This window comes from Trichechus manatus, unplaced genomic scaffold (assembly GCF_000243295.1).
Source record: "Trichechus manatus latirostris isolate Lorelei unplaced genomic scaffold, TriManLat1.0 scaffold00023, whole genome shotgun sequence".
Lineage (NCBI taxonomy): Eukaryota > Metazoa > Chordata > Mammalia > Sirenia > Trichechidae > Trichechus > Trichechus manatus.
In genome coordinates, this window is record NW_004443959.1 from 9,843,361 (window position 1) to 9,858,214 (window position 14,854).

The 14,854-nt window shown below is 38.9% G+C and overlaps 1 protein-coding gene across 2 annotated transcripts in view; it reads right to left on the reverse strand.

The window, feature by feature from the left end:
* The window catches only part of CPSF3 (cleavage and polyadenylation specific factor 3), a 42,740-nt gene extending 27,888 nt beyond the window's left edge, over positions 1-14,852 (reverse strand). The window contains exons 1-7 of one of the 2 annotated variants that reach the window (XM_004373074.2): positions 14,573-14,852; positions 10,101-10,164; positions 8,918-9,015; positions 8,125-8,253; positions 6,718-6,895; positions 4,055-4,144; positions 2,086-2,236 (exon numbers count right to left, since the gene is read on the reverse strand). In XM_004373074.2, the coding sequence (XP_004373131.1) occupies positions 2,086-2,236; positions 4,055-4,144; positions 6,718-6,895; positions 8,125-8,253; positions 8,918-9,015; positions 10,101-10,164; positions 14,573-14,622 (760 nt within the window). In that variant the 5' untranslated portion in view covers positions 14,623-14,852. Of the gene's footprint in view, positions 1-2,085; positions 2,237-4,054; positions 4,145-6,717; positions 6,896-8,124; positions 8,254-8,917; positions 9,016-10,100; positions 10,165-14,572 lie in introns of those variants that run through there. The other variant, XM_023728270.1, reaches the window with a different exon arrangement.
* Between the last annotated feature and the right edge of the window lie 2 nt (positions 14,853-14,854).

Here is a 14,854-nt window from a genome sequence, read left to right on the forward strand (position 1 = left end):
ACTTTGGTGAGTGGCGTCTGGGGTCTTAAAAGCTTGCAAGCGGCCATCTAAGATGCATCAATTGGTCCCAACCACCTGGAGTAAAGGAGAACGAAGAACAACAAAGACACAAGGAAAGTATTAGCCCAAGAGACAGAAAGGGCCACATAAACCAGAGACATCATCAGCGTGAGACAAGAAGAACTAGATGGTGCCTGGCTACCACCAATGACCGCCCTGACAGGGAAAACAACAGATGGAGCAGGAGAAAGGTAGGGTGCAGAATTCAAATTCTAGTAAGAAGACTAGACTTAATGGTCTGACTGAGACTGGAGGAACCCCAGAAAGCATGGCTCCTGGACTCTCTATCAGCCCAGAACTAAAACAATTTCCAAGGCCAACTCTTCAGATAGGGATTGGACCAGACTGTGGGACATAAAGCGGTACTCATGAGGAGTGTGCCTCTTAGCTCAAGTAGATACTAGAGACTAAACGGGCAGCTTCTGTCTGGAGGTGAGATGGGAAAGCAGAGAGGGTTAGGAGCTGGTAGAATGGACATGGGGAATCAGGGGTGGAAAGGAGGAGTGTGCTGTCACAGTAGGGGGACCGCAATTAGAGTCACATAACAATGTATGTACAAATTTTTGTATGGGAAAAAAAAAAGGAAGAAAACCAAAAGCCAAAAAACCACAGAATTCCCAGATCAATTTCAATTTCAGATAAACAATGAAAAAAACTTTAGTATAAAAATGTATATTAAATATTTGGGACATACTTTTACTAAAAAATTCACTGTTACCTGAAATTAAAATTTAATTTGGTGTCCTGTATTTTTATTTGCTAAATCCAGCAACCTAATTTGGTAGTGACAACATGTCTCACCTTCATAACTTCCTCTGCTCTTCAGATTACTTGTTACAAAGACTTTTCATCTTAAGATTTCTAAGCAGTAATTTGACTTGCGGTTAGAAAAGAAGACCAAGGTAGGATCCAGAGAAGACTAGACTAGCTTAGGAGTTAGAAAATCTTGCATCTAGTAAGTCCTGTCTCTTCCTGCCTATGTCACAGATTTACTTTTGATTTTGGGTCATGTGTTCAATCTTTCCTTGCTTGTTTTCCTTTTCAGTGTAATAGGGATAATATTTATCTTTACCATCAAAGAGACAACAGAAATGAGAATAATGGCTTAAAATGTGATAACTTCTAGTTCTTCACAATGAGGCTATATAAATACAAGGAATCTATAATTTGTTCTGTAAGAGTAGTACTTTCTCCAAATAGAAATCACAGAATGTCTGAGTTAGAAGGGATCATTAAGCACAAATAAGTCTATAGCCATCAAATCAATTTCAACTCATAGCCACCCTACAGGACAGAGCAGAAATGCCCCACAGGATTTCCAAGGAGCGGCTGCTGGATTTGAAATGCCGACCTTTTAGTTAGCATTCGAATGCTTAACTACTGCGCCACCAGGGCTCCTCGGTACAAATGTATACTAAACAATGGTGACACTGATTGTTCCTCCTATTACAGAAAGCTATACATGTTCATTGAAGTATTTGGGAAATGCAAAGAAGCACAAAATAAAAAAGAAAACATTCACTTTCCCACTATGTAGATTTAATGTCTTTCCAGTCATTTGTGTATTTTTACCTAACTAGGGTCAGAATACATAGTGTTTTGAACCTTATTTTTTGGGTCCATTTAATGTTAAAGTATGTAATTACTTGTGTGTAACATGACTTTTGCCTACAGATGTGATATTTTTTTAAAAATACTAAAGTGATGGATACCCTTACTGACAAAATTTTTTGTACATCCCAGTTGTCTCCCAGAAGTGGAACTGCCAGGTCAAAGGATATGCATATTTTTAAGACTTCTGATGCTGACTGGCAAGATGACGACCATAAAGGTATGCCAATTTACCCTCCCAGGAGCAGAGCACGAGCGGTTGTTTCCCTGGGCTTTTACTAGCACCGAACCCCTGTTTTAAAAGGAAAAAACGGAAACCCAGATGCAGAATGACTTATCCAAGGCCATGTATTATCCTGATATAACCGAGTTTGAGATTTTGAGAATCTCCCAGATAAAAAGGAAAAGCCATACCTAAAATTAAGAGCAGCTCCTGAGCCCTTCCAAGAGCAAAGACAGGAATAAGACCTCTGCCCCCTCTATTTACAATATCATGAACAGTGTTGCAGAATCTTGCTTCTCGCTCTTCACGTTTCTCATGGATATGGGTCCCATAAGTAGATTCCTAAAGGATACGTTAGAAGTGTGAAACAAAGACCACGAATCCCCAAAGAATTTAAGTTAAACATTAGTGATGAGGTGAAGTGATTCATTCCTCCATTAACATACCACTTACCTGAACACACATTATTATAACATTAGTTAGAAAAAAGAGCAAATAAGAACTTTAGAATTCAGATCTGGGGAAGTAATAAGAACCTTTCAGAAAATGGAATCAGGAAATCGTTCAAAAGTGTATCCTGACATATTTCCTCCTCGAGATAATTATGCCATGCCCTTTTTTAATCATTTTGATATCCACGGAAGAAAAAAGTGTATTTCTCACACTCCCCATAAGTCAAAGTCTACAATCCAGAAACAGACATTGTTCCTTATACTTCCATATAAGAACATCCCCTAAAGCCTTGCTGTGTGGGGCCCACCAAGCAGCGGCAGTGGCATCACTGGGGAGCTTATCAGAAATGCAGTATCTCAGGCCCCCCACTGAGTCACAATCTGTCTGCTCACAGTATCACCAGATGATTCATATGCACATTAAAGTTTGGGAAGCACTGCTCTGAAGTACCAGATAACATGCAAGTAACTTTTCTGCGGGTTAAAAAAAATAAATCTTCCCTTACCTTACACTAGAGGCCTGGTGGCACAGTGGTTAAGAGCTCAGCTGCTAACCAAAAGGTTGACAGTTCAAATCCACCAGCTGCTGTTGGAAACCCTATTGGTAGTTCTACTCTGTCCTATAGGGTCGTTATGAGTTGGAATCAACTTGATGGCAATGGGTTTGGTTTTTTTGGTCTCCTTTAGAGTAAATTTCTATGCTGGGTAACCAAGGTAAACCTAATCCAATCACATGTTGCTTACAGACAGCAATATACACTGGCCCCTCATATTTGGGCAGCTGGGGGATGCCGTAGGTGGCAGGGGGGAAAGCAGGCAGCTATTCCACCTTAAACTAAATATTCTTGATGTTCTGATGTATACCACAGGCCCAAAAGATTTCTCTCCCAATTCCTGACCCGACTGTTACCAATACATGTTCATTAATACTTGTTTCTACCCATTTACTCACTGCTCCCTCCCCCAAACCAAACCAAACCTGCTGCCGTCCAGTTGATTCTGACTTGTAGCAACCCCACAGATCAGAGCAGAACTGCCCCGGATAGTCTCCAAGGCTATAAATCTTTACAGAAGCAGACTGCCACATCTTTCTCCCATGGAGCAGCTGGTGGGCTCAACCCACTGACCTTTTTGGTTAAAAGAGCTTTGGTACACAGTTATTTTTTTCTTGTTCTCTTGGGACTCACAATCTAGTAGGCAGGCAGGACATACAATGATGAATAATATGACAAGTTAGCATGTGCTAACAGCCAAAAGATAGTTACTACAGCAAAGACAGTAGGGCCACATTATTTGTAAACAACCCTTAAAATGTCGTTCTATGAATTCAAGGTACTGCACCTAGCAAAAGAACTTAGGAAACAAGGAAGGAGCACATCCAGTATACAATGACCTGCCCAAAGATGGCCTAGCAGTTACTTTTTTGCATTGTTGCTGTTGTTGTTAGGTGCCGTCCAGTCGGTTCTGACTCATAAACACCCTATGTATAACACAGTTTTTTTTTCTATTACATAAAGTTAATTAATACATTTAACAGCAAGAAAGTGGACCTGCACTACAGAGAGAAATCTCAAAATAAATTTTATACTAAAAAGCCAGATATGTTTATATCCAATAAAACATCATGAAAATGAGATCATGATTTTTTCCCTATAGAAAAAATTTTGCTTACATTAAACTAATTACGATACAGTGCAATAATACTTACAATAATAAGAATATCAGGCTTAATATTAGGAATTTCAGCTGCCATTAAGTGTCTATCTTCTTGTCTTGAGAAATCACCTGTGTACAAAAGCTGTGAAAAAGAAAAAGCTAGTAAGTTAGGGTTTTGGAAGACTGCATTTTACTAGTGAATATATTCAGCTCATGACATCTGAAAAGTGAAGTTTAATAGAAAAAAATAATTGCCTACAACTGATGAAATCTAGATGTAATGCTTGTGTCTAATTAAAAATCTATAACTTATTTATTAAGTCACTAAGCCATTCAGTGCTTCAATTATCCAACCTAACAGGATCATCCCCGAAGATAATCTATATATTAATAAACTTGAGAAATGTTATAAGCTTCTTAAAGGAAAGTGGCATATGACAAGGAAAGAAATCTACTGAACTGTATGGAAGCATTCTCTCAGATGGAAGATAAAATGGTACAAGGGCATGCATCAAATTTCGAATGAGAATTGAGATCTGCATTTGTGCTATTTTCTGCTTATATTTTGTGCCCTTGGGCAGAGAGCAAAAATAAACTACTTAACCGTATATAGTGCAACTTTGTGTGTAAAATGTTCAAATATATGAACACCTGCAAAAATTCAGGACAGTATTATACTAGAGCATTGGTTCTCAATTCTGGCGATACATCAGTATCACCTAGAAGTCTTTAAAAAAAAAAAAAAAAAAGGCCTAGGCCACACCTCCAGATTTTGATTCAATGGGTATTTTTTTAAAATCTCCCTAAGTGATTCTTTTTAAAAAAAATTTTTTTATTGTGTTAAAATACATATAATAAAAATTTGCCATTTCAACCATTTTTACGTATAAAATTCAGTAACATTAATTACATTCACCATGTTGTGCAACCATTACCACTCTCCGTTTCCATCACCCCAAACAACAACTCAATATTCCTTAAACAATACTTCCCCCTTTCCCCTTCCTACCTGCCCTTGTTGTTGTTAGGTGCCATCGAGTCAGTACTAACTCATAGTGACCCTATACAACAGAGTAGAACTGCCCCATAGGGTTTCCGAGGTGTGGCTGTTGGATGCGAACTGCCGACCTTTTGGTTAGCAGCTGAGCTCTTAACCACTGCACCACCAGGGATTCCCTGCCCCTAGTAACCACTAATAAACTTTGGTGTCTATGCATTTGCCTATTCTAAGATATTTCATATAAACGGGACCATACATTATTTGTCCTTTTGTGTCTGCCTTGTTTCACTCAGTGTAATGTTTCCAAAGCTCATCCATGTTGTACCATGTATCGAAACTTCATTTCTCCTTATGGCTGAATCTATTCATCTACTAATGGACACTTGGGTTGTGTTATGGATTGAACTGTTTCCCCAAAAAATATGTGTTGTAAATCCAAACCCCTATACCTGTGACTATCATTCCATTTGGGAATGGGTTTTCCTTGTTAAGAGGCCGTATCAGTGTAGGACGTATTTTAAGCCAATCGCTTTTGAGATACAAAAAAGAGTAGACGAGGCACAGAGAAGCAAGCAGAGATGGGGGAAGATAGATGCCACACCACATGAAGATCTCCAAGGAACCAAGTAACAAGGACCTTCTCCAGAGCCACCAGAGAGAGAAAGCCTTCCCCTAGAGCCAGTGCCCTGAATTTGGACTTCTAGCCTCCTAACTGTGAGAAAATAAATGTCTGTTTCCTAAAGCCATCTATTTGTGGTATTTCTGCTATAAAAGCACTAGATAACTAAGACAGGTTGTTTCCACCTTTTGGTTATTGTGAATAATGCTCCAATGAACACTGGTGTACAAGTATCTGTTTCCAACCCTGCTTTCAAATCTTTGGGGTGTACACCTAGGAGTGGAATTGCTGGGTCATATGGTAATTCCATGTTTAACTTCTGAGGAACTTCCCTAAGTGATTCTAAACTGCAACCAGAGTTAAGAACTACTGCCCTAGAGTCTTGAGACCTATTACCGTATTTTATGCAAATAATGCACATCTTATGTTTTTTTTGCCAACTGTGTGCATCCACCCTGTGCTTTCTGTAAGTGTGAAATGCTGTGTGTTATATGTGTGGGAACGTTATCTATGTGGGCACGTTACTTAAGAAAAAAATACAGTAATCCACCCAGATTTTCACAAGTTCATCAAGATTTCTGTTAGTCTTAATCCATCAAGGGTGGGTGCAAAGATCCTTTCTGACTAAACCCCTCCACTCCTGCAGGCCATCCAGTTTACGGGCTTACAGAGGAACTGCAGAACCTCAAGGAGTCAAGGATGCCAAATCATGTCTTAACTTTAAATGGATGCAGCCACAAAGACAGCTTTTCCCTAGTGAGTTTACTAAAAGACACTGAGAAGGGATTAATCCTATGGAAGCATCGGGCAACTTACTCTTTGAGATGCTTATTTTACTGTTTTCTTGGTACAAACCTTCATTACAGGTCATTGTGTATTTGGTTTACTATATCAATTAATTCAGTCTTGATACAGAAAGTACTATAACAGGGGTATGAACTATGATACTAAAAAGCAAAAAGTATCAATTTAATTTTTATCATGCTTCAGTGTTTCGATACTTTGTAAGTGTTAGGAAATTTTCTTTAGTAATACTTGGTGACATAAAGCTGTGCACGGACTTCTCCTGGGGGAAAAAGGGCCAGTTAGAGAGTACCTTGACGCCTGCAATCTCAATCATGAACATGGCTGCTCCTAGAACGTGGCCTGCGTGGTAACACCAAAACTTGATTCCTGCAACTTCCTTAACTTCATGAAAGTTGATAGTTTCAATTTTGTCCATGCTGTCTTCCAAATCTGTCTCAGTATACAGCATGTCGTCTGCTGATATATTACTAAATTTTGAAAGATGGTAACAAAATTAATCAAAGATTTTTTTTTAAAGTCTATAAATTCAAATAAATTGTTCATGTATGATATACCAAAGAAGATACTGCTTAAAAATATATTAAGCACGGATTACGCTATTTAAAAGCTCTTGGACATTTTGTATTTTTTTTTTACTGTATATAGTTAAGAAGCTTGATTTTAAGCAAAGCACACAGTAAATGAAGACAAAGCTCAAAGTACTCTTAAGATAGTATTTCTCAACCTTTTTTTCTAACCTAACACTCCTGAGAGATGTAACTCACTCATAGACACTGAACCACAGCAGAGATTCTCATGCTGGGATGTGAAAGGATTTTTTTAAAAATAAAGTTTAGCATAACTTTTCCCCTGAAAATTATGGTAATGTTCTAAGAAGCAATACAGAATAGTGGTTAAAGACATAGACTCTGAAGCCAGACTCCCGGTTCAAATGCTAGCTCTGTCTCTTACTGTTGTATGATAGCGTAGGCAAATTACCTAACTTCTCTGTGCCTCAGTCTCATCATTTGTAAAATGGGGTTTATTACAGAACCTATATTATGAGGCTGTTGAGAAGATTAAACTATGTTAATATATGTTAAGAAGTGAGGACTGTCCCTGGCATGTGGTAAGCATTACTTAAGTATTAACTAATGTTACTATTACTAAGGATAACTCTTCTACTCCTTTATATGAAGAATAACATATTGCATCTTAGAGATCCCTGGAATACACATAAACTTTTGAAGGCTAATAATTCGTGCTGCAGGTATCACAAAAATGCTTCATTCTTTCTGGTAGAAGAGTTCTTACAACTAGTAAAAACTTCCCCAGAGAACCTCTTTGTTTAAGATAGTCAATTTTCTTTGATCAAATAATTCAAAATAAGAATTCAGTATATATCACTTTATAATGTATTTGGTCTTAGATTATAATAAAATTATGAAATGTTACTTACAGAGTATTTCTATCACACCTTATAACTCACTTAAGTTACAAAAATTTAAAAAGCTATAAAAACTGTATAAGATTTTTAAGGCCAAGAATGTGTTGGGTACACCATGGATGTTCAGTACTTGTTACTGAATGACTAAATTACTGACATCCTTGTGAAAAAAAAGAGCATACTGCATTTCAAAACACAAAATGAGCTATATCTTGAATCATATGTATTGTGTAGAGCCAAACATATGCGTAAATCTAACAAGCAACTTACCTAACTTTGACATAATCTGAAAGAAGCCATCTATAAATAGCTTTTGTTGCATGGGTCATAAAAGTTCTTCCTTTGAAACTTGTCTTCTGTAGAAACCAGGGCAAAGCTCCACAGTGATCCAAATGGAAACTTAACAAAGATACAAAGAGGCTCTGTTACATTTAAAAATATCATCCATCCTATACTGTATGTAAGTAAACTGCTGCTCACGGGACAAAAAAGTCCTACGTAACAACGACATACAACACTATCAGAACGCCAAGAATAGGCATGTGCAGAGTGAAGGAAAAATGCACTCATGTTTTAGCTTAGAAAAAGATTTAAGAAATATTTTTCTAAACAACAAAAAACTTTACCAATAATTAGAGAGGGAAGAATATACCCAAACCCACTCTTGGCAGACAAAACTATAAAATACTTTAGTGGGATAAAGTTGAAACATGTCATTATTTACAAATGAAGTTTCTATAGAAGAATTGACAAGATGGTGACTTCAAGAAGAAATGCTGTGAAAAGGCTTTCTTTGTCTCAAGTACTACAATGATCCAAAGTCTGTACTACTCCTTCCCACTTATCCACTGGACTCACATCTAGAGGTGGGTAAATACGGTTTTCATAATAAATTTCTCTAGACTGTGATGATAATTTGGACTGTTGACTTAGATGTCTACAATATGCTTCCTACCAGAAAGCACTGTTTTAAAAAAAATAAAAATTTTGAAATCTATTAAGGAATGATCTTTCTAGTAAAAGTCCCTAAAAAAAAGTGTTGTTATTAAAGAAAAAAACTTACTGACTAATTAACAGGAGATCAATCTCAGCTGGGTCAATTAAATCAATATAAGGAAGAGCATCCATTCCTTCCAGGCCAGGATGGATCCCACAGTCTAACTGAAAGAGATAGGGGAAAAAAATTACAATCTACTACACACTTTATTAAAATTCATTCAATAGACAATTCTTATAACTGATCCAGCATACACAAAATAAAGGTGCATTTCATACATTACCATTTAAAATATTTTTTATTAAAGGTGGCAAATACAATTCTAACTTCCCAAATTTAAAAGATAGTTCATATTTAAGGTCACAGGATACAAAATACAAAAGACAGCTTCTTTCTAGCTACTTCTGCCAAGTACTCTAACAATGAATGAACTCTTCTTCAAGAATTTTGATATTAGAAGATGATGAGCATTTTAAAAGTTTACAGATTACTCCTACCAGATCTGACTATTATGAGAAAGCAATGATTAGAATGGGAAGCCCCTGATCAGGACAGTTTAAGTATTTTAAGGTATTAGGAAGCAAATTCGTGTCAGTAAGGATTTACTCATTTTATATGGTATTACTACCAGATTAATACAATATGTCGTTCTTTTAAAATTGGGAGAAGCAGAGAAGAAAGAGGATCTGAAGGAATATGAGCCACTGAACCACTTTACTAATGAGGACCTTAGAAATCATCTATTCTAATCCCTCTACCTTTCAGATAAGGAAATAGTCTTAGAGAGGTAGAGTGACCTGCTCAAGGTCAGGGTCCCTAATGATACTTAGATATCCAGGCTCCCAAACCAGGGCTCTATCACTCCACCTGCTGCATGGGGTGGCTGGAGTTTTACATGTGTTCAGGTAGTCAGTTCCTTGAGGTCTTCCTCTTCCACTGGAGGTGGGGCAGTTAGGTCAGCTACAGTCTTCTATAGGGGGAGAGTGTCTTTGAAGAAATGATAGTTTAGCAGATCTAGTGGGTAATTTTACAGTCTTGGAATGTATGTTCTTAGTTTACTTGATGTTTTGTCGAATTACTGTGTAGGAGTATGATTAGTTTTTCACATTAACTTGATAGAGCACAGACTACATACACTGACCACGGCATTTTTCTGGGAGCTAAACAGGTAACTACTCTATTAGAAAAGACCTAATAGTCAATGCACAAAGAGCCACACTGTGAACTTGATTACAAAAATAATAATTACCATTATTTTTCTTCCTTTGAATTCCAGAATAATACATGATCTTCCTACTTCTTGCCCAGCTCCACTGTAAACATTCAAGGGGAGAAATAAAAATGATTGAAAAACAATTAAAATTGAGTCCAACAAATTCACCCTTTTTTGCAAGTTACATTACATCCCCATTTGATAACAACACTCACGTAAAAATCTTGAGTCGAGACGTCCACAAAATTACAAAGATAGGGGAAGAATAGTGTTAATGTGGGAAAACATGAAGGTGACTCTTGGGAATTCAGAGATTTTGCAGTTGTTACAATTTTGAGAGAAGCTGGTATAAATCAGAGAAGCCCAAAGGTTAAATGTAATCCTCTGAATGTTAGGATTAAATTATGATGTATTAAAAAAAATAAACTAACAATTACGAATTATTTAATATTTTTAAAATGAGCACTTAAGTATAAACTCCTAAGCACAACAAAACTCGTCTTCCTTAGGATAATATGTATCTCCCAAATAGCTTAAATTTAAATAGACCTGTCTTACACCTGTGAATTTCAGTTCTTTTCTATCTTCTGTTTTCAATATATTTCACACAAAATACTTAAAACAATTTTCCACTCTACTTAAATTAATACCTATAACCTTCAATTACCACAAGGCATACTTTAAGATAAAGTTTATCTTTTTCAAGTTTCTCACCTTCTTTGATGCCTTTCCTGACCATTCTAGCTCACGATTCACTCACTCATTCAACATTAGGCACCTTCTATACGCCAGGAATTGTTATAAAGTGCCTAGGACACAGAACTGCCTAATAATACAGATCTTGGCCTCAAGAACTCGCAATCTACTAGGAGACAGACGTGAAACAAACAATCTACTAGGAGATAGACATGAAACAGATCTATCTTCAAACCCAGATCCTACCTCAGGGTGGACTGTTGATAAAGAAAAACAAACAACCACAGATAGGGGCTTCCATGAATTCACGGCCTGCAACGTTTAACTAGTCCTCTCTGCTGTCCAGCCACCCTCCTAAGTGTCTACAGGTCAGCTTCCTCTTCTAGTTTCCACAGCAACTATTTCAAACTTTCTCCCCTTTCCTAAATTCCCAACCTTCTATCCTCTTCTTCACTTGAGGAGTGGGCCTTCATCTGCATCAGAAAAAACATACAGTTCTTTGTCAATTTCCTCAGCTTCACCTACCAACCCACTCACATCTTTGTCTCCTATTTCTCCTGTAACCACAGAATAGACCTGTTTCTAAGACGAATCTTTTCACCACTGTTCTACACTCTGGACACTCCCTCCTCCTGAGGAACATCGCTGTATCACTGACACTTCCCTGTCAGCTCTTTACCATCAGAATTTAAACATGCAAATCATTCTCATCCCCAAATTTAAATCCCTTAATTCTATTCTCCTTTAGTTTCTACCTTATCATTCCCAGATTGTTCTGAACTCTACACCTCTAATACACAGCTAGGAGTCCCTGGGTGGCACAAATGGTTAAGTGCTCGACTACTAACTGAGGGCTGGTGGCTCGAACCCACCCAGAGGCACCTCAGAAGACAGGCATGGCCAACTACTTCTGAAAGGTCACAGCCTCGAAAACCCTACGAAGCAGTTCTACTCTGCATACATGGGGTCACCAAGAGTAGTAGGTAACTCAACAGCAATTAACAATATGCAGCTGATGTTTAGGTATTTCTACTTGGATATCTCACAGGCACCTTATATTCAATATGCCAAACTAGTCTTCACCTCAAGATCCTGACACTCGCTTTTTCTGCCCAGGATGCTCTGCCCTCAGAAACAGACATGATTTGTTCCTTTGGGTCACTGGGGTCTCAGTTTAAGTATCACCTCACGGAGGCCATCTCTTAACTACCTCCTCTACTTTGCCCTTTACACCAAGCCACACACTTTTATCTAACACGTAACTACAGAAAGTTATCATATCTAATCATTTATGGTTTGTTTCTCACTACAAAAATGAAAGGTCCTTAAGAAGAGAAACATTGTCTTGTTCACTGCTATATCACGAGGGCTTACAACAGTGACCGGCACGTAGTAAATTTCAAGAAATACTTATTGAATGAATAAAAACTCCCAAATTATAAACCTTGAAAACATTGTGCTAAGTGAAAGAAGCCAAACACAAAAGGCTGCGTATTGAATGATTCCATTTACTTGAAATATTCAGGATAGGCAAATCTAGAGATAGAAAGGTTAGTGGTTGCCTAGGGCTGGAGAGGATGGAGGAAATGGGAGTGACGGCCAATGGGTACAGGGTTTCTTTTTGGGTGATGGCTGCACAACTCTGTGAGTATACTGAAAACCACTGAACTCTACACTTTAAATGGGTGAATTGTGTGTTATGTGAATTATAGCTCAATAAATCTATATCAATAATACATTAAACTCTCAGATTCACTCTAGACCTGCCCCACCTCCCATACTTAATCTGAGTCATCCTAACACTCTTCTGTCCTCTGCCCTCTCCAAAATATCCAATCAGTTACAAAGTCCTCAAGATTTTACTTTCTTACTCTCAAACCTATTTCTTTCCAAACGATTGCTGTTCATTTTACTCATGCCAAGCTCTCGTTGCTCATCACTTGGATTATTTCCATTACATTGTACAGGATTCCCAGTCTATTTTCCTCCACTTAGTCCACCTTCTTGTTTATCTGCTACCATGATGCTAAGAATGATTTTCCTAAATTGTAATCCTCACTATATAGCATGCCTGCTTAAGATCCTTCCTTGGCTCCCTAAAACTAACATGATGAAGGTCCAAACTCCTTTGTACGTATACAAGGGCCTTCTTAAGCTGCACCCTGATTGCCTCTCTCGCTTCATCTGCTAACCTTTTAGCCACAGCCATGAAACCATTCTCATGTTCACATGTGCCACCTCCTCCGCCTAAAACATCCTTGTCCCTACAATTTATCTATCTTTAATTCCTACTCGTTCCTAAGGACTCAGTTCATGCATCACATTTTCCAGAACACATACCTTTCTCTTCTCAACCCATGTTAGAAACCTTTCCCACAGTCTCATGACACTCAGTGCAATGCCTACCTTTACTATTATAATAAACCCATTGCCATTGAGTCGATTCCGACTCATAGTGACCCTATATTATAACCAACCAAAACCAAACACGTTGCTGTCGGGTGGATTCTGAGTCATAGCAACCCTATAGGACAGAGTAGAACTGCCCCATAGGGTTTCCATAGAGCAGCTGGTGGATTTGAATTGCCTACCTTTGGGTTAGCAGATGAGTCTTAACCACTGTGCTACCAGGGCTCTTATATTCTAATAGCTACCATTATTGAGCACCTGCAATGATCTTTACTCCTCACAACAAGGGTTGTTGCATTATTTCTATATAAGGAAACAGGTTCAGTGAGGATGCCCTAGCAAGTGGTAAAGCAGGGACTGGATTCCAGGTCTGACTCCAAAGTGATGGTCTCTCATTACTCCGAACCATCTGTCTAGAACTTTTCCCCCTGCAGTGCAATTTCTTCCAAAAGGATAAACTGAATTAAGTCAGCCCTTTGTCTTACTTGTATCCCCAGTGGCGAGTGCAGTGCTTGCCATGTAGGTTTGCTGAATACATGGAGATGACAGGTGTGAACTATGTAGGGGGACACTTGTGTTATGTCCTCAGTTGGTGCTCAATGAATCCTTATCAAATATGAAAGATACATCTTTTGAAAAATGCACACAATTAACGTGGTACTAACACCTAACTGTAAAGAAATGCTTGTGGATTCGAATTGCTCACCTATATGACAATGTTTCCCACATTTTTATCTCCCCTTCTAAGCAGCATTCCAGACCTGCACAGTGCTACTCTGGCAGAATGCCATCTCCAATGAAAGTAACAGCCGTCCTTAATCAACGGCTGAGTTTTGTCCTTTACAGCTCTGCTCTGTCTCCTCTCCAACTTTCTACCTTCCTTATTCCGTTAAAGTACTGAGCTCAGAACGTCGGAACTCATAGCAATTCTCTATTTCCTCTTTTTCACATCTTGGCAAATGTCAAGTCCTGGAGGCAATACAAAACAGATTTAGTCCTTCCTCGCACTGTTATAGGCTCATCTCATGCTGTCCCGCCATCAGCACCGCCGACTCCCTTAAGGCTGGCTCCGACGCGCCAAGTTCTGCGTTTTTGCTAACTGACAACCCTCTTTGGCTTATATGAAAGTGCCTAAGGGCTCCAAACCCCCCCTTTTTTTTTTTTTTTCACTTACAACATACCTTCCCCTGAGATTAAAAAAAAAAGCAAAACCCCATTCAACCTAACAGGCCCCTTCCAACCCGTAGTTCTCCAAACCCCTTCAGCCTCGGAGGCCTGGCCTGTAACTGCGGCTCAAAGGCAGAATGCTGAGGCATGTTGGAGTGAGGCGATTGAGGAGACCAACCACCTCCTCGCCTCTCACACATCCTGTGCCTTCATTCCCTCTCTCGTTGGTCCCTTACAGGGGTCGGATCAGCAGCTGGTCACTCTCCTCAGCAGGAATTGCAGACATCTCGGAAGGCTGAGGGAGAAGCCGAGATGAAAAACAGGCCGCCGGAGTCTTTTTAAATTGGAACCATAGCCAACGGGGACGAAAGAAGGAACTCCGTCCACCAAGAGCACAATTTCCGGCACGGTGGCGCCCGCGGAACTAGGCTCCTCCCTTCTCCTTCCGCTTGGAGAACTCGGTTTGCTAGGTTCAACCCCAGCACGGAGTCCGGAAGCCCGGAGCGGGTAGTGAGAAC